Raw genomic sequence first — 20123 nt, forward strand, 5'->3', positions numbered from 1 at the left:
TTTACACAACACCTCGAGGAGGGTGTTGGAAAGCCTTCAATACCTGTTGATCACTCACTTTGAAGAAACTGCCTAGTTGCACCTTTCTGCAAAGGGGGTGCAGAGAAAGCAATGACTGCCTGGTGGCCTGGCATCATGGGAAGGAACGTCTGGTGGAAGTCCTCCAAAGCCAGAGAGCCGCCCAAAAACAGGAGGCAGAGCACACCTCTCGCCTGGCAGGTGGGCTTTTTGAGATCGCTAACTCCGCCCTAACGCCAAGAAACTGAGCCCGAACTCCAAAGCAGGGAAGAAAATGCTGCCTTTGAAATTGTTTGCATACGACAAACTCCAGGTCCAGGCCCCCACCCAGGCACCCCATATGTCCACAGTGCCACCGCCAGGAAAAGACAAGGACCTGGGGTAAGGAACAGGCAGGCTGAGAACACGGGGACTGAAAGGGTAATAGCCAGAAGCGGTTTGAGAGAGGGTGGGCGACAGCCGGCCGGGTGGAGGGTGTGTCGCGCCGCCGGTCAGGCAGCCCAGTGCTCGCTTGCTCGTCACGGGAGTGGGCAGGAGCGCAAGGGGCGCCCGGCTGGCGGCCCAGCCAGAAAGGATCCGGGAGGACCCAGGTTAACCGATCAGTCTCCCTCCGAGAGGCGACTCCGGACCACCGCTCAAAGTTGGGAGGGGGATCCGATGAGAGCGCCGGCAGCGGCGAGATAAACAAGGCGGCGCACCGGAGGGCGCGCGGCCACCCCAACCCGGCCACCCGGCCAGCGCCGGCACTGCTGCAGCGCCCCCGCGCCCCACCCGCCGCTGCCCCGGCTGCGCCGGCCTCCGGGCCCCCGGCCGCGGTCCAGGCCCCGAGGGCGTGCAGAGCGTGGGAAGTTCCCGGCCGCCCCCGTCCCCGGGCTGCAGCGCCGCGAGGTCCCCGCGCAGCTCACCTCGGCCCGCCACGAGCAGCAGCGCGGGCCGGGCAGCTCCCGCTCGAACCGGTCGGCTCCGGGCTGCAGCCGCCGCGGCCCTGCCCGCCCACCGGCGCGGCCCGCAGCCCCGCTCCGCTCCGCTCCGGCCGCCCTCCCGCCGAGGCTCAGTTCGCGCCCACCTGGCCGGCCTGCCCTCCCTCTCCGGGACACTGCGCTCACGTACACGGCCGCGGCCACAACCCGGCCCGGATTCCCCGCCCGGGAAGGGAGCGCAAGAGCAGCCAGACTGCGAGCGGACGGGCGAGACTCGGGGACAGACACACCCACCCCGCGCCGCCCAACCCGCTCGCCCCCAGCCCCAGGCGCCGCGCGTGCACGGGCCTGCGCGCCCCTCCTCGGCCTCGCGCACTGGCCCCCCACCGCCCCCGCACGCCAGGGATACACACCCCCAGTCGCCCGTAGACAGTCGGCGCTCAATAAGTGCCTGAGCAACTCCTCGGCACATGCGCACTTGAACCTGACCGAGTTGTGACCCACCCCCGCCCCCGCCCCCAAATCGGAACCAGCAGCTGCAGCCCCGAACCAAACTTGAGTGTATGCCTTTTTTTTTTTTTTTTCCACTGAACCGCAAACCCAGCCAAAGTTTCTCGCTGTTGTTTTTCCAGGCCTGGCTCTGAGACAAGCTTCTCCGAGAGAGACCGAGCTCGCCCCAGGGCGGGAAAGGAAGCCAGAAAGCTCCGGGCGCCGCGGACCAGAGCTTGGAGGGGACGATGGGGACCCAGGCCACGCAGGCCCGGCTCCCAGAGCGGGTGCTAAAAACCAACCTTTCCATTTTCCTTTGGGTTGTTTTCTTCCCCCGCTTTATGACATTTTCCTCGTTTGTAGTTGTAAAATGAGGCGTTATTTACCGTTTCTGGAAATAAATGGGAGAAAGTTAACTATTAGCCTTCAGCCCTTATGTAAACAATACTGGTTGCTTTTGGCACCGTTAGGCTCTGGCTTTTGGATAATTTGTAACAAGGAGAATTGAAGTTGTTCCATTGTGTTGCTCAATGTTTTTCCTAGATAAGACCAGAGCCACAACGGTAGTAAGAGGGCCCAGTGTCTATATGCGAGGACATATATATTTACATTCAAACAAATTTAGTGAAGTGCAACAATTCCCTTCCCCCAAAAAAATGTTATATTTTCCGACATGGTTTTTTTAATTTGCAGTTCACCTTCAACTTGAGGCCTGCCCGTTTTTTCTTACAGAAACAGTGGGAGTGTGCAGAAAGGGTTGAAGTCTTTGGAGACAGATAAGCCCGCCTTGCAATCCTGATTTAACTGCTGACCCAGCTTTGTGATCTTCAGCAAGTTCTTCAGCTCTGAACATCAGCTTCTTTATCTGTAAGATGAAATACAATAGTAGATAGAGTGCCTAACCCACAGCAAGTAAGTAGAGTATTTTCCTTCCCTGGTCTCCCACCATTTTTTAAATAAGAAATGTAACTAGAACCTAAAGTCCTATAGGATACTGATTCTCAACTGCTGGTGATTTTGCCCCTGGGGGACGCTGAGCCACTTCTGCAGACATTTTTGACTGTCACAACTGGGGGGAGGGGTACCTTCTGGCATCTAAACATCCTGCGAGGCACAAGACAGCCTCTACAACAAAAAATGACCTAGTCTAAAATGTCAATAGTGCCAGTGTTAAGAAGTTTGCTGCAGGATAATCTGGCTAAGAGGTCATTCATGGTAGCCTAGTTCCACCTTTTTAACTTTCATCCCCAAGAAAAGAGTTATGTCTTGCATCAAGATGAACAAAGCATTGTGGGGATCACAGCAATTATTTTCATACACAAAGCCTTCACTTAACATGAAGATGCAAATTGGAATTTTATCTTTTCATTATTAAAGGAATAAATACAGTCCAGACATCATTCCATGTTTCCATATGTCCTCAGACACTTCTGTGTTTTCTCTCTCCTTCATTCCTCATTTACCCTGAAGTTGACAGTATAGTCCCTGCCCCAAGGAACACACAGCCTCCCTTAGAGGTGGATTAATGCAGATGCAACAATTAAGGAACAATAGAAGATAACATATAATTAAGCTTTAATTGCAGCACCTGACTAAGGTGGCTCAGGAAAGGGAAATGAGTGCAGGCAGCAAAGCCGGGCTTGCCTGTGGGGCTGAGATGTTCAGGAAATGTTTGTTGCATAAAATGAAATAGGAAGAGTTTCTTCCACAGAGTTGGACTCCAGCTGATATATAAACTCCTATACAGGATTTAAACTGCTAGGTTTTATAAATGGATATTGGTGTCTGGCTGTGAATTTATTTTTCTTAAAGCATCTAGTTCAAACTTTTAACCAAACTTCTATGTTTCCTAAAATGACCGAACTTTAATAAAACCAAAACGCTCATTCATTTGACAAATACCCAAGTGCCTATGTATTTGTGTGCAAAGTGAGTCCAAATACTCTAACTTTGAAGAGAACCCGTAGCCTGTTCTTTGTGAGATACTATCTTGGCCACCGGGGCCATCCGCAGGCCTATGCTCTCTCACATCTGTTGGCTGCAGATCCCTTTCCTGCAGGTAGGCGCTTGCACAGTGTGCATTCCAGAGCTCTGCACGTTAACAGGGACTCAGAAAAAACATCCCATCGCAAACATCCAGTCCCAACACACACACACCCAGCACTCGGCACCTTCATGTGGAATCTGGGCCCTGTCCTGAGTACACACTGCACAGCACACACATTACACAAAACAAGATGAACTTAGAAAGAACATGATTTGTCGGTTTCCATTCCTGTTCCCCTTACCTTCCCCCGTGACTAGAACTTGCCCTTCCTGGGGGCTGTCCCATCTTAAAGCTGCCCTCCACCTCCTTTCTCCCACACACTGGCCCCCTATTAAAAGATTGTATATTGAACTTCATTTACATCAAAGTGATTAACTCTCTGAGTTAAAGAATCTCTCCCATTAGCTGAGGTTGTGCACAGCAGATTCAGGCCTTGTGTCACATTATATGAACACATTTATGGGTCATTTTTTAGGGCACTGAGATCTGAGACTGCCACCCGCCAGCTCTCTGATACAATGGCTCCCAGGCTCGCCTCTCTTTACCCACTCCTACCTTAAGCCGCTTATGCCTCATACTGCTCAAAAGCATCCCCTAGCTGTTATAATCAGATTCCAGTGCTGCCCTTTAGGATCCTGACCTGCCCTTCTCTGCCTCTGTGCACCCCCTTCATTTTGCATCCCAGACATACTCAGCTGTCCTCTTCTCCTTCATCTGGACAAATTTTCTTTGCTTGTCACATGCTACTTGCTCTGCCTAGAACAGTCTCTGCCCACCTTCTCACTCTTTACCTGCTCTCCCTACTCATCTTCCAGGGGAAGGCTTAGATAGCGTGTTCTCTGAGAAGCTTTCTCTGTCTCCAAGACAGGATGAGGTTCCTCTGCTTTGGGTCCAACAACACCCCATATGTACCCCAACTCACTGAACTGAAATCTCCATTCTCTTGTCCTAATCCCCTAGAAAACTAAGCATTTTGTGATGACAGGGAGTGTCTTGTTCTCCTTTCATATCCAATACCTGGCCCACTCCTGGCATGCAGATAGGCACCTGGTGAACATCTGTGAACGAGTGAAGTGCTGGTTGGAGGTTGAAGACACAGTAGAGGTATTCCATGGTCCAGGCCATCCCTGATGCAAAGTATGCCTTGGCTAGTCCATAGTCCAGGGCTTCCAAAGACCTCCCAGTCTTTTTTTTTTTTTTTTTTTTTTTTGAGCAGGATGAAACTGACAAAGAGAACTCAGTCTTTGGACTCCACAGAGCCTCAGTTTATACCTCACTCGATTTCCTGAACTCCAGACTCTTACCATCAATTAACTACCTGGCACCTCCTTGTTAATGTCTAATCAGATTTCAAATGTACCATGTCCAAAACCAGACTTCTGATATCCCTCCCATCTCAGTAAACAGCAATTCCATTCTTCTGGTTGCTCAGAAAACAAGCAAACAAGAACTTGGAATCATCTTAAGTCTTCCCCCACCCTTTCTTTCTCATGCTCTGCAATCTATCAGAAAATGCTGTTGGTTCTGCCTGTGAAATATCAGAGTCTGACTAATGCCCTACCATTCCAGCACAACTTCCCTAATTCAGACACATTTTCTCACCTGTACTTCCACAATCAGATGCTATTTCCCTGCTGCCTCTGGTGCCTCCCTAAGGTCTATTCAAGAACCCAGCAGTCACAGTGGTCCTTTGAAAACCTGTCCAATCAAATCACTCCTCTGCTCAAAACCTTCAGTGGCTTCTCACCCATTCACTACAAGACCCAGGGGGATCTTGGCCCCAAGCAACTCTCTGGTGGCACTGCCCACCACTCCTTTCTGACCTCTATGGCTCCAGCCACATTGGTCCCTTGCTGTTGCTCAGACTCACCCCCAACTCCAAGCCTTTTCCTTTGGGTTATGGTGATCTTCCTCCAGATATCCATGAGACTTGCTCCAGCACTTGATTTAGGTTCCTGTTCAAATGCTCCCTTTTGAGAGAGACATTCCCCTCCAACACATCTAAAATAGCACCACCCAACTGTCCCTTCAACCTGCTTGAATTCTCTTCTTTGCACTTACTGCCACCTGACAATCTGTCTCCATCCACTTGGATATAAATTCGATGAGAACAGACTTCATTTTTCCTTCTTACTATATTCTCAGCTTCTATAACAGTGTCTAGCAAGGAGTAGAAACTAAATAAACAATCACGAATCAGGGTCTTGTTAGATGACCCTATCCACTACTTTAGTCCTCACTATTCTCTCCAAATTTAGCTCTCCTAACCTGGGGCATCAGGAGATCAGCTCCCCAACTGTTTGCTGACTGCTTCTCTTTCGCTTGGACCCAAGACCACTGTTACTCTGTGATCACAGTTCTAGACACAGCTTCCTTGCTGTAATCTCAAGCCAGGCTGTACATTTCAAATGAAAAGAACAATACTTGCTAATTTTGTAATTGTAACTGTATTTTATACTTTTCTTCTGACTGAGAAAATCACCCTGTGTTTCAGTGGACAGAAACAGGCCTGGCACTACTTAAAGCATTTTCACTTGAGATTCCCAAGACTCAGGAATTCTAAAGAGAAAGTGCTTTGCAAGTGTGCTGGGGCCAACAGCATCTTGTCTGTGATCTCCTCAATCTGTAAGGCTTCTCTGGACAGGAGGGCTTTGCATTCCATTGAAGAGAAAGGATTGATAGGTTGCAAGGAGGTTGTTCAAAGCTTAAGAGTATCCCTGAAGTGCCCTGCTTAGATCTGCACAGTGACACTTTCACACAACAAGCTCCCACATGTGTGGACAACCACAGATGACACCCCAGTGCATGAACTCCCAGATCTGTGCCTCCCTCCTCCTAACCCTGACTTTGAATTTGAGCAAGAGTTCATATTAAAAAAAAAAAAAAAAAAGGAACACAGAACATAAGGCCTAACGACTCTGGGTATGAAGAATGTGTGAGCCTGGGCAGGCTCTATGTGCACATCTGGTTTTTCCCTTTTATGCTTCTGTGTTTCTATGACACAGGAAATCCATCTTGGAACAACACTGTCTGCTTTCTAGTGAGTGCATAAAAAATGGGGATTGAAATTATGTTTATCTCTCTGTTCAAGGCAGGATGATAAGATCCAGAACAGTGCCACTTTAAGGGTGGATCAACTGCTTCATTCTGTGCCTCTGGGGAAGTGCTAGTAACTGATCCCGGTGGAGCGGAAACCCAGGGAAAAAGAGTTCTGCACAGGCTTAAGACTATCTGGACATGGCTGTCACTCCAAGCATCCCAGATATCACGAGATGAGAAGACCAATTCAACTCAACTTAAGATACTATTTGAGTGGCTCCTAGTGTTGCTGGGGCCATTCTCTACTAGGCTTCCACATTATAACCCCTGTAGGAAGGGTCTGCTCATAGAAGGCTCTTAACAGGGACTGAGGAGGCCACTTTTCCCATCCAGAAGGGAAATAACTCAGAGATGTTTAAGAGATAACAACATAAAACAAGGTGGTTGTATCATTCGGATGTGGTCTGTTCCCCAAGCCTCATGTGTTGGCAGCTTGGCCCCCAGCATGGCAATGTTCAGAAGAGGCAGAATCTTACTTGAGAGGTGGAACCTATGGAAGATGGTTAGGCCACTGGGGCATCACCCTCAGAAGGTATTAATGCTGGTCTCCTGGTGAGTTAGTTTTCAAAAGAGCAAGTTATTATAGAAGAGCAAGCCTGGCCCCTGAATCCTTCTGGCTCCTGATCTCACCATGTGATTTCCCCCCATGTGCTCCTGTCATTGTGATGCCATCCATCATCACGAGGCCCTCACCAGAGGCTGAACCAACAGGGCCAATTGATCTTGGACTTTCAGCCTCCAGAACTATGAGTTAAAAAGTGTCTTTCCCTTACTGAGTACCCAGCCTCTGATATTTTGTTACAGTAACTGAGAATGGACTAAAATTGTGACAGAAAACAGAGAATCTTCTCTTTTTTTTTTTTTTTTTTTTTTTTTGGTACCAGGAATTGAACTCAGGGGCACCCAACCACTGAGCCACATCCCCAGCCCTATTTTGTATTTTATTTAGAGACAGGTCTCACTGAGTTGCTTAGGGCCTTGCTTTTGCTGGGGCTGGCTTTGAACTCGCCATCCTCCTGCCTCAGCCTCCCAAGCTGCTGGGATTACAGGTGTGTACCACCACGCCCAGTCTGAAAATAGAGAATCTTAAGAGAGAACAGGTCATATTGCAAGGGAAGGTGATAAGTGTTGGATCCCCTAGAGAACAAATGATACTAGAAGAAATATTGGAACCCCTAAAAGAGAATGAGAGGACAGAGGGAGCTTCGAAGGCACAAAGCCAGTAAAAAGTTAAGAAATTGGGCTGGGGGTGTAGTGCAGTGGTAGAGTGCTTGCCTGGCATGTGCAAGGAGGCCCTAGGTTCAATCCCCAGCAACACACACACACGAAAAAGTAAGAAATTGGCAGAACAATGTACCCTGTGAATGCCTGCACATATTAGTAATTTTATTTCCTTTTCTTTTCATTTTTGTTTTTCTGGTACTAGGGATTGAACCCAGGATGGGACACTCTAACACTGAGCTTCATCCCCAATCCCTCTTTAAATTTTATTTTGAGACAGACTCTTGCGAAGTTGCCAAGGCTGGCCTCAAATTTGCAATCCTCCTGCCTCAGCCCCTCAAATTACTGGGATTACAGAGCACATGATAGTTGTTTTTCTCAAGTGTGTTTATTGTCATGTGACTTTGCTCTTCAGGCTCTTATTTCCGTCCCATGAAAGAATCATTGCTGGCCTTCCATAGCAGGGGCTGGTGGCCTCTTCTCGGGGACTCAGCAGAGTTTCATTTTTGCCCAGCTGTTGAGCTGCATCACCACTCACACTGTGCCATTGTGTTCACTGGCACCACACAGGCACTTTCGATCCTTCCTTTTCTTCTGCAGGCTCAAACTGCTGCTCAAAGCAAGTGTTGCTGCCATCCAGACCGCCCAGATGGTCAGGAGTAGCCCAAATACTGAGGCAATGATCTTGCAAGAGTAGGGCAATTCTTCATGAAATGCACACCATGGAATGGCAGAACCCAGGAGCACTGGAAATAATAATGATTGCCACCTGCTAACTAACCATTGTCCAAGATTTGGCCCTGATCAACTCAATAAGTTTTTTGGATTTTTGTTGTTATTGTTTTTGTTTTTGTTTTGGTATGGGGGATTGAACCTGGGGGCACTTTACCACTGAGCTATATCCCTGATTCTGTTTGTTTATTGAGATAGGCTCTCGCTAAGTTGATGAGGCTGGCCTTGAACTTGTGATCCTCCTGTCTCAGCCTTCCAAGTCTCTGGGATTGCAGTAGTGTGTCATTGCACCCAGCCCAAATTTAATTTTCCCAAAGATTTGCCTAAATTCACTTAGGTGAGGGAAAATGGGACTTGTTTTTGAATTTTGGAAAGAATCAATCAAATACTTGCCCCAGAAAATCGAGTCTTAACTTGATAAGATATCTAGTCACCACACTGATTCTCTTAATTCAACTGGCATTAGGCCATATCCTGCTTTAGTAATCCTTAAAATACATTGAAGTGGAAGTCCTTTGAATTATTAAAATCCTAGTCAATTACCCTTTGGTATGATGCACCTGGGAGTACTCTGTTTTTCTGATGCTTGTCTTAAATGTGAGCAATCCCACAATCTTCTCACTTATAAACTGTTGATTTACCAAATCCCAACCTTCTCTCTCTCATAGTATAATTGACTATGTCCCAAACCACCCCTCCCAAATGATAAGTCTTCAATGATTCCTGAGGACAAGAGAAATGGCCAACAACTAAGTGTTCTGTAATTTAGCATTCCAAGTGGGAAGTGAAAATCTCAGTCCACTCCCACAGTTTGTTATTCCTCTGACATACACCTTCTTCCACCAAACTCATTGTTCCCAAAGAGAATCTTTGCTGTTCACCAGCCAACTCATTTTAAGACAAATACTAAGAGCCAAATGACTAGGAAGTCATTACTATCACGTACTATAGCATCCATTAGCCCATTCCCAATAAGCAAACTCACCACTGGATAAGAAAGTTCTTATGGTCACTCTGACTTCCCCTGTGGGTTGGGAAAAGATGTGGGAGGAAAGATACTATAGCACCTCCAGTTAGCTAGAAGGGTTATAAAATGCTGCCAGGAGACCTGTGAATCTGGGTGACATTACTAGGAGAAAAACAAATCCAATTCAAAAAGGTCTTACAAATAATGTCAGTCTTTGCCTCTTCTCCCTTTCCCACCATTGTGATGTATGCACCAGACTCCTCTGTTCCTTATCATGTCTTTTCACAAGACTTTCAGAATCAAATGATTCCTGGCCAAGAGACAAAAGCAAAATTGTCCCATTTCCCAAAGGACTCAGATGCAAACTGGTAATAAATCATGGACAACTCCAAGAGGAGACACTGGAGAAGAACCAAGCTGGCTCTATGAGGAATTGCATGGGAGATGGCACACAGATTTATGCTGTCTCAGGGTTATCACATCACATCAAGACGAAAAGGTCACCAATGCCTGGAGAGTTGGGCATGTTTGTTGGGAATCTGATTTTTCTTTTTCTATGATCTACACTAGTGAGTTGGCTCAGAAATAAATGTGTTAAACCTTTTTTTTTGGGGGGGGGGCGGGGGAGGAAGATGTCTCTATTGCCATTCTTAAGAGAGGAAGCCAAGGAAGAATCTCATTGCACAACACACAACAGAGCTTCCAAAAATCCTCTTTCCAAAATCAACTCCCACATCTGTTGCTCTCCCCTTCTCCTCCTTCTCTTTTCTACTATCCTCAACCTTGTTCTCCTCACTTTGTTACTCTTCCTGCCTTCTCCCCTTTCTCAAGTAGAGAAACACAGCCTGCTCCTGATTTCCATGGATCACCTTTGTCAAGGACCTAGCCACTGACCAAGCCAGGAAAGAATTCTCCCCCTGGAAGTCAGGGAGTGAACAGGGGTTAGTATTGTATACATTTTAATTTATATAATTGTTTCCTTCCTCCCTCCCTTCTTTTCTTCCTTCCTTCCTTTCTTCTCATGCAGACATCATCAGACCAGTCTTGGTTTTTACCAGTGATCCCAAAGAATATGTATAGGTCCACTATAATTTTTTTCCCAATATCCTCAGAATGGCTATAGTCGACAAAGAATGTGAAAAGACTGTCCATCCCTGTTTTCTATGGTCCACTGACCATCTTTGGCTTGGTAACCTACCCAGCTGTTTTCATCTCTGGAATTCTTCAGGAGAAGGAATCGCCCATCAGGGATTCCCTCTGTCTCCAAGATTTCCTGATTGCAAATACCCGCTGCTCCTTGCCATTCAGCATTGTCTACCTGTTTCTTCAAAACTGACCCACTTACTTCTCATCCTTCAGCCATAATCCACTGATAGAACAGTTTATGAGTCTGTTTCCTGCTTCTCTCTTTATTTCAACATCTTTCTTTGCTTATGTCACCAAATACCTAGTAACCTTATCTCAAAACTCTCAGCCTTATTCTCTTCCTGATTCAGACCATCATAATATTCCAAGGTTGGAAGTTATCTATCCAAACTCTAACTTGGGCTTGTTGAATTTGTCCTGTTTGTAACAGCAACACTACTGGAAAATTAGATCTGTCTCTGTCTAACCCACATCCATGGGACTCACACTTGGTATGACTCATTATGGGAAGTAGAACACTTAAGAAGTGATAGTTGTGGCCAGCACCCAACTTCCATTATTCTCTGAGGGATAAATAAACATTGTGCCAAACTTATTAGTCAGGCTTCTTTTCAGAGACAAGTGACAGGAACTCAACTTATGCTGGCTTAAGCAAAAAAAAAAAAAAAAAAAAAAAAATGAACTTGCTGGTTTAACTGGGAAATCTAGGAATACAACTGGCCACAGACACAGCAAGACCCCCAAGTTTAAACAAAGTCGTGAGGGCTTGGTCTCTAAAACTCACATTTCTATTTGTTCCTTCTTGGTAGTCCCATTTTTTTTCCTACTTCAAAATAACCTCCCTCACCACACACACAAAAATGCTTCTTTCATACATTCAGGAAGATGGTTGTTGGCAGCTCTCAACTATGACATCTCATTTGAACAGCACCAAAATGTCGACATGATAGTTATTAATACAATATCAAATCAGGTACTACAATCTCTTCAGAGCTCTGTACTTTCCAGAAAGAAAAAAACTGACTTGGTTGAAGAAGGCAGTGCATAGCGCCTGCTGTTCTCTATTTTATGTAACGTAAAGTACATTTCTGGAGTACTTTACATTATGAAAAACTCTTTTCACTCACCAGATAAATTAGAAACGAAGCTCAAGAACATAGACTAAAACGAACTTGTGTAACTGCAGCCACAGGCAGGCACGCAGACTATATGACGATAGTGCAACTGAATCATTTCCTGGATTAAGAAAAGTGGCAGAGACCCACTCGGGAACGACACGCATCAGGCGTCCACCTCCTAAGGCAGCGATCCCCGCGAGCACGTATGCATAGCCCGCCCTCCGGATCCTACCCACTCTAGGATCAAGGCGTTTCAGGGCCTGAAGGTTGGACTGCGTGCACACTTCACCAACAGTGTGTGAGTGTGTGTGTGTGTTTAAGGAAGGGGGAGACCGGAAAGGCAGGGAGCAACAAGCAGGCTAGGAATTTATTCTTTAATTAGGGGGAAGAAGAAAACCAATAACCAACTGGGCACGGCCTCTTCTGCAGCAGGCCCCTTGCAGGAACGCCGCGCCCGGGACTTCAGCCGCAGCCCCCTGCGCCCCGCCCCGCTTCCTGCCCAGCCGCTCGCAGCTCCAGCCCGCGTCTTCGCGCTCTCCCTCCCGCCGCTCGGTTAAAGCTCCCCCGCCGGGAGTAAACAAGCAGCCCGAACCTGCAGCCAGTAGGACCGGCCCCTTCGCCCTATTTCCTGCGCCAGCCCTAGCAACAGGCCCCGCCCCTCGCGACAGGCCCCGCCCCCATACGCCCACCCCTCGCCGCGTCCCGGGTCTGGGTCCCCAGCCCGCCCCGAGCCTCCCCCTGGGACCTCGCGGCCCGGCCCCGCCCGCGCGCCCGAGCCGTGCCCAGGGAGGGTGCGTGGCGCGCACGTGACCCGCGCGGGGCGGGGCCTGCGCCGGGCGGGGGCGGGGGCGCGCGGGCCGGCTGCTAGCCGCCGGGTCGCGGGGGCCGGCCTGCCGCCCCGCTCTCCTCGACTCCCGTGGGGCCTGGCGCGGCCGCCACTCGCGAGCCGCACGCCGGGCCTCCCGCCCTGCGCCCCTGCGGCTGCTTCTCCAGGCGCCGCCGCTCCGGCCGCCTCCCTCCGCAGCCCCAACCGGCACGGCCTCCTGCTTAAGTTTCCTGCCTGTGCCCACAGAGCACGACATCTTCTCCAGCCCCTGAACGCACGCAGTCCTGCTGCGTAAACACGCCGCCCCCACGCTGACCTGCCCCGGGCGCTCTCCGCGCCTCTCCGGGCCCGAGTGCGGCTCCCCCTCTGAAGGCGGGGCAACTTGAGCCTGGGAACGGTGGAAGAAGTTCTGCCGTCTGAACCGAGACCAGAATTCAGACCTGTTGCCAGGGGCTTCTCGCTATCCTGGCCCCTTTCCGCAGTTGAGAGTCAGCTGATTGGCTGTCCCAGAACCGTAGCTCCGGCCCTGACATCCAGTTAGCACTTTGCCGGTCCCCTAGCCACCCCGGGATAATGCCTCTACCGGTTTCCTTCCTCCTGTCCGTGGGTAGCTCCAGGAAGGATCACACTGGCAGAGAAGGAAGCTGGGGAGCCTTCGTGGAGAGCTACAGCGAGAGGCAGTAGTTCGTGTGACCATGGAGCCAGACTGCCAGAATTCCACCCGGCTCCTCCACCTACTTGTTATCTTGGGCAAGTCATTTGACTTCTGGATTCCAGGGGTGATTTGTAAAGCAGGGGAGATGATAATAACCACAGAGATGTGCAGATTACATGAGTACGTGTAGGTAAAGCGTTCAAAACAGCACTTGGCATTTAATTAAGTGATCAAAGAAATCACCCAGCACCAGTCACTGCTGTGTTCTACCTTTCTTACCCGCTCTTCCTGATGCCTCTCAGCACGTACTGCAGCCAGGCAAGGAAGGCTCTAGGGACAGAAGTCAGGGTGACCCTACTGACTTGGCTTCCCCAGCTTGGGAGTAGCCCAGCGGACTTTTAAACCGGGGGAACATGATGTGTGGCATCCATCGCCCAGCTCTGGTGGTGAGGGCAGAGGTGTGCATGGTAAGATGCTGAAATAGGGGAAAGATAGGTTCAGAGAATGAAGCTGGCCTTGGGGCTTGTCAGAGAAATGGGCAAAGTAACTACTGGACAGAGTATCAAACAGATGCTGCTGTCCCCTCCTGACCTTTTATCCCGTCCCCTCGCTCAATTCTACAAGTGAGTATGTGCTTTTAGCCCTCCCTGGTATGCTCCCTGAGAGCAGGCAGTGTGTTTCATTTGCCTTTATTCATCCTTTAGCACCTTGCTAGATGCTTTGGGTGTAAGCGGTCACCTTATACACTACCCCACTGGGCCCTGTGGAAAGGGTCCTCATCAGAAGAAAAGGAATTTTAGAGTTTCCCTATCCAACTGTCTCCCTTCAGAGTTAAAGGAAGTGAGGAAAGATATTTGTCAGAGTTATACAGCAAGTCAGAAGCCACGTCTCTGTTTTCAGACAGATGTTATTTCCTTGACACACACTGAGCTTACAAGGCAGTTGGGAGGAAAAACCAACTCCCTAAACTTTATAGGATGAAATAAGGCATCGTGTGGTTAAGTCCTGAAAATATGGTACAAATGGTAGGTTTGCTACCATTGGAGAGAACCCCATTCCCCAGGGACTGGGATCAGCTAGTAAAAATGCTTACTGCAAGAGGGAGTCAACAAGGCCCTAAAGGAAGGGCAGGATTTGGAGCCCAGGAGAGAGAAGTTTTAGGAGGGAAGTGGCTTACTGCTGAGGATATTTGGGGGTGAATGAGGAAACCAGTTGGGTTAGAAAAAAGGTTTGTGTTGGATCATAGATAAAATATTGGAGGGTTAGTTAAAGGCTAGATTTGGGGAAATTTCAAATGCCAGATAAGGAGTTTTTACCTCTATGGGTAATGGAGAACCCCTGGAAATAGACACAGAATGAGGTGCTTAACCAAGACGAGAAACCAGGCCAAGATCTGCCAGCTTGGTCTGATTTGCATCTTTTGTAGACAGTTGCTTGCTGTATATGTGCATCTATTGATTTTTACCCCCACACAGAGGAAACTCTACCGACCAGCTTGTCTCTATTTATTTCATCTCCAAATACACATGCTATTTGTGTGGGAGCAGAGGAAGATGATTAACACAGTGCATATACCTGTTGTAGATCAGCCACTTGCTCCAGTGGTATCTTACTGAAGCCTTCCAGTCTGGTGAGGGTATTATTGCCTAGCAACTCCAGAAAGCTTGGCTCCTTCTACCTTCTTACCAATTTTTATCAATAATGATCTTCCGTCTTGCTATCCAATAAGGGGCATGTTGAAAACTGAGCTTACAGTGGTAAAGTGCCCAATACCCACTGCCCCTAAAAAAGAAAAGGAAAACTGAGTTCAAAATTTATTAATTTTATGTCTCTAATAGTTGAACACTGGTATTACATACTATCAAGGTGTTGCTATGGAGCAGTGTGGGAATAGTGGTTAAAAAGTATCACTTGAGGAAGGCTAGATCCTACTCCACATTTTATCACTGGATGAGTCATTTCATCTCTCCTTGCTTGCAGTTTTCCAAGTCCCTCATATTTGCTCTTCAGAGTTAGGCTTTAATGGCTGCACATATGTAAAAGAAATGATAACTTTCCCAGATCACAGAGTTAGCAGGTGGCAGACTCAGAATAATGAGAAGATCCAGGAAGAGATCCCACTCCCAGGTTCCTTCTCAGAGAGGGCAAAGTGTGGGGATAACCCCTAGGTTCAGGCTTCTAGAGTTGCTTTTTTTTTTTTTTTTTAATCCCTGGAGGTCTAGTATTGCCTTAGGAAAAAGGAATCCCCATTTTCTGTCTTTGAAGTCAGACAAAGCTAGGTTTCTCGTTACTAGCCGGTCTCAGGCTAACGAAGCTAATGAACCTTTTAAACTTCAAGACCCCTCACTTGCACAAACCCCTACCCAACTTCAAACATCTAATTTTGCATTATTGTTCTTATAGAGAGCTCCAACAACTGCAAAATCTTCAGAACCCTACCATCTGAATCTGCTCCAAGTGGATGAACTCAATCAAGTTACTTTCTGAGACTTTGTTTTCCCATCTGAATAAAATCATCTTGGATGCTGGTCGAGGAGCTGAACATCCAGCTGGTGCATAGTGTTTCAGATGCCAAAATAACTTGAAGAACTGGATCTCATGAGCCTTAGGCCTAAGACAAAGGTTAACATATCCCTGAGGTTTAAATAAAAAATAGCTAAACAATCTGTTTACTTAGTAGATTCATCCAAACAACTGAGGTACTTATACCCTATCAGTTTAGTGGTTCTTTACAAGAATAATATATGTAAATGTAAATTGAACAAAAATTTACACACACTTTTTTTTTTTTGGTGGATGAGTGGTACTAGGAATTAAACTTTACCCTTTACCACTGATCTATATTCCCAGATCTTTTTATTTTTTATTTTGGGACAGTATTTCACTAAGTTGCTGAAGCTAGCCTCGAACTTGCCACAGCTGGTTTGGAACTTGCAGTCCTCTGGCCTGTAGCTGAGATTACAGGCCTGAGCCATCATGCCTGGCAAAATTAATATTTTTATTCGTTCTTCAATAACTGCTATTACTTTCTAATGGAATGTGCACCTGTTGAGCACTGCACAATTTCCCAATCCTTAAAATCGAATTGCACTTAACCACCTCATTTCCTATTCCCCATCAATTTTCACACAGTGCTTGCTTGCTTTTTAGCACAGCATACACCAAAAACCATAAAGACATGATGTCATCAAAAGGAATGTAATACCATCTAATGTTGAAACTGAATTTCCTTTAACTAATAGTTCATGCAGTATGTGACAGATGTCAGGTATTCAAAAAATCCTGAGCTGGGGTTGTGGCTCAGCGGTAGAGTGCTCCCCTAGCACGGGCGAGGTCCTGGGTTCTATACTTATAAAAAAATCCTGAGACACCCCTGTAAATTTGCTGTACCACCCTAGGGTACCAGGGCATACATTTAGGAAAGGCTGACTCAAGAAGAAACTGTTAGAGGCTATTGCAGAAGCAACCAAAGGGTGGCAGAGTTCTCTCCAGCAGAGTGGAAGAGAGCCAGCCAACTGTACTATATCCTCTACAGCCAGCCCGGTGTCCTTCCTTGCTCAAGATACACAGGAAATCTTCCTGAAGTCTCTCTTCCTAGTACATCCCTCCACCCTGGTTATGGCTATTTACATAACATTAACAAACCAAAGAATAATGGGGGTTGTATGGAGGCCTGGGCTTGAGTCCCAGACCTGCCACTTGGGAGGCGCAACACCTTGGCCATAACCACCTCTTTCTGGTCTCTTCCAGCTTTATATCTAGGCACCAAACCTCAAGCTCTCTTCCCAAGAGGCCGAGGTTCTTGATGCACTTGATTTTAACTTGGCCTCTTCTAAGTAGGAAGGAAGAACTGTCTCTTCTAGTGCGCACGTTCTGAATGCTAGGACGCTGGGGAATGTGGCCATCTTTAAAGCCAAGGGAATGTTCCATCTTCATGTCAAGCACATTTCTGAAAAGAGGGAAGAAAGGGCAACAACAAAAAGTTCCAGAAGGGCTGCTTGCAGATGTGGAGCTGGAAGTGGTGTGTCTAGATCTGAATGCAAGTGGTTGGGGTGGGGGTGGGGTGGGGTTCCATTTGGGAAATACATCAAGCTTTACTCTAGTGATGTGTGCATCGCTATATTTGTATATTTTAATTTAAAAAAAAAAGAGGAGGGAAAACAAATGGCATAATTGAAGCAATATAGAAATTACATGAAAATACAATGTAAATGATATTATTTAGGGGGAAAAAAAACCTGAAAACAAATTGCAAAGGAACAAATAAGCTACATGATTGTGGAGTGTTTTAAAATAAATTATAAATCATCTGAAAAACAAAGTAAGATTCTTACCAGCTATAAGGAATCTTTAAGAAGGCCAGAAGGAAGAGGCTTGTTCCCTTTGTGACTTTTAAGTAGACTTCCCTGAAGCTCTCTTTTTGTAAGCTCTCTCTCTGTGTCACTACAAAAGGGCAGCTGCTTAGCTCAGGAAAATCCATGAAGAAGGAAGCTTGTCAGGAAAGTTTGTAAAGTTAATATAGCCACATTTCACATTGCTGGAGGATTCATGGCCTTCTGTGTCACAATTCCGTTTAGCTGAGAGGCAGAACACTCTGCTTGGCCTAAGGGTGTTGGTGTGTAATCTACTTCCATCTTCACATTGCTTGGAATTCATTGCCTCAGAGCCAAGGAAATAGCCAGTGATCTGATACTGCGTGTTCTACAAGACAGAGGACTGGACGCCTGCATCCCAGCCCTGGTGACAGAACTAGCTGAATGACCAGATCACCTCATCTATAAAATGACAAACATATAGTGGATAAGGTCCCTTGCTCAAAAATTCATTGATTTCCTGATTTGGTCAATATCCTAGAAGAAAGAATTATATATATTTTTCTCTTTCTTCTTCTTTTTTTGATATTGGGATTGAACCCAGGAGTACTTTACCACTGAGCCCCCTATTCTTTTTTTTTTAATTATTATTTTTGACAGGGTCTCACTAAATTGCTTAGGACCTCACCAAGTTGCTAAGGCTGACCTTCAACTTGTGATCCTCCTGCCTGAGCTTCCTAAATTGCTGGGATTACAGGTGTGCACCAAAGCACCCAGCCAGGATTACAGTCTTAAGAAAGTCTGGAAGAAGAGGAAAACAACAAGCCCACCTGGGAAAGAACAGTGAGAGCAAACCTCAAAATCTTCTGGAGGCCAGAGGCCCAGAAGGGAACTGAGAGGCAAATGACTAGAACTGACCTCCAAGACAAGGCAGCCCAGGAGGCTGGCCCAGGGAGCTGAATTTATGGCCCTAGGCAAACAGATCCACTGTGGAATAGAGTGATGAAACCAGGGCATGGCAAACAGGTAGTCAAATAGAAGTAAATGCAAAAAAGTGGTGCTGTATTGTTCATCTGATCTGTACTGTGCTGTAATTGCATGGCCATGGAACAGTAAGGGCTTATAAATATGAAAAAGTGCAGTTTTATTCTCCCTCCAGGAGCAAAGGCAAGAGTTACACACAGTGACCATCATTACTTTATTACTACTATTATTTTTTGTGGTGCTGGGGACCCAAATCCAGGGCCTCAAACTTGCTAGATAAGTGCTCTACCACTGAGCCACATCCGCAGCCCCTGTCATTCTTTATCCTTATAATGCAATGTTGGAGCTCCAGAGTCCAACAGCCCCTCAGATTTGGGAATAAATTCTGGATCATGATTTCCCAAAGAGGTCTGAGAATAGGGGCAGTCTGAGAACCACTTCCCAAATGATTCTTTCTTATTTATTTAAGTTGTAGGTGGACTCAAAGCCCTTTTATTTTATTTATATGGTGCTGAGGATCAAACCCAGGCCCTCACACATGTGAGAGGAGTGCTCTACCGCTGAGCCACAGCCACAGCACACCCCCACATACACCTTTTTTTTTTTGGTAGGGAATGAAAACAGGGGTGCTTAACCCCTGAACCCCACCCCCACCCCTTTTTTGTATTTTATTTAGAGACACGGTCTCGCTGAGTTACTCAGGGCATGGATGAGTTGCTGAGGCTGCTTTGAACCCAAGATCCCCTGCCTCAGCCTCCCAAACCACTGGGATTACAGGTGTGCACCGCCGTGCGCGGCTCCAAAGGTTTCTTAATTAGGATAACTATTTAATACTATTTAACACGTAAGCTTTGACTGATTATTGGGCCTGACTCCATGGAAGCTGCTGTACCTTTTCACCACTGAGCCTCCTGGGGAACCCACCAAAGCAGCCTTACTGGGAGGCAGGACCACAGGAGAGACACTGCTTGTCAACTCCTCCTCCAGCTCTGTAAGGTACTGATAGTGTTTTGAAGATTCGGGGGAATAGATAAAGATGGGGAAATCGGAAAAACAAGAACTGGCCCAAGCTCCCTTAGTCTGAATGTCTGAGTCCAGAATGCTATGCAATTTTTTTCACATTTTTTAAGGGAAGAGAGGAAAGTAGAGAGAGGTTTGTGGTCTAGAAGAAGAGATCATCGGGGCTACCTATTTTAGGCTGCCTCCCTTTCCCTAGCCGGTATTCACAGGAGTGGTTTGCACTGGTCCTGCTTTCGGTGAGGCTGGAAATATGAATTCATACAGTTTTTCTGGAGAACATAACATTAAGAATAAAGAATTTTGAAAATGTGCCTTTTGATCCTTTAAGAAAACGAAAATGGTCACATTTCGGTACAGCTGTCCAACGTTAGCATGCAACCATCAGACATATTTATGATGTGGTTAAGGAAATGGGAGTGTTTATGTACATCACTAAGTGAGCTGCCCAGAATTATCATGTAAAGAGAAATATGCATAGCAAAACGTGAAATATCCCGATATGTAAAGGTTTGCTTTCAAGTGGTGGAATCACGGGCTTGGAGTTTTTTTGTTTGTTAGTTTGTTTTTG

General features: G+C 46.9%; 1 protein-coding gene, 3 long non-coding RNA genes and 1 pseudogene across 6 annotated transcripts in view; 4 read left to right on the forward strand and 1 right to left on the reverse strand.

Moving 5' to 3' along the window:
* Znf395 (zinc finger protein 395) overlaps positions 1–13198 on the reverse strand; it is a 49372-nt gene extending 36174 nt beyond the window's left edge. Inside the window, exons 1-3 of one of the 3 annotated variants that reach the window (XM_027926849.3) lie at positions 12900–13198; positions 2158–2292; positions 1730–1818 (exon numbers count right to left, since the gene is read on the reverse strand). In XM_027926849.3, coding sequence (XP_027782650.1) covers positions 1730–1737 — 8 coding nt within the window. In that variant the 5' untranslated portion in view covers positions 1738–1818; positions 2158–2292; positions 12900–13198. Of the gene's footprint in view, positions 1–923; positions 1121–1351; positions 1400–1729; positions 1819–2157; positions 2293–12899 lie in introns of those variants that run through there. The other 2 variants (XM_027926851.2, XM_027926850.2) reach the window with 2 other exon arrangements.
* Positions 183–3328, forward strand: LOC139705277 (uncharacterized). Its single transcript, XR_011707197.1, has 2 exons — positions 183–399; positions 1571–3328. It is a non-coding gene; the product is annotated as an uncharacterized lncRNA (long non-coding RNA).
* LOC114085670 (large ribosomal subunit protein eL39-like) lies at positions 9768–9922 on the forward strand (annotated as a pseudogene).
* Positions 11778–13323, forward strand: LOC139705275 (uncharacterized). The gene is made up of 2 exons (XR_011707195.1): positions 11778–12055; positions 13195–13323. It is a non-coding gene; the product is annotated as an uncharacterized lncRNA (long non-coding RNA).
* A 388-nt stretch (positions 13324–13711) lies between these two features.
* LOC139705276 (uncharacterized) lies at positions 13712–15904 on the forward strand. Its single transcript, XR_011707196.1, has 2 exons — positions 13712–13861; positions 15642–15904. It is a non-coding gene; the product is annotated as an uncharacterized lncRNA (long non-coding RNA).
* The last annotated feature ends 4219 nt before the right edge of the window (positions 15905–20123 follow it).

This window comes from Marmota flaviventris, chromosome 3 (assembly GCF_047511675.1).
Source record: "Marmota flaviventris isolate mMarFla1 chromosome 3, mMarFla1.hap1, whole genome shotgun sequence".
NCBI classification, from domain to species: Eukaryota; Metazoa; Chordata; class Mammalia; order Rodentia; family Sciuridae; genus Marmota; species Marmota flaviventris.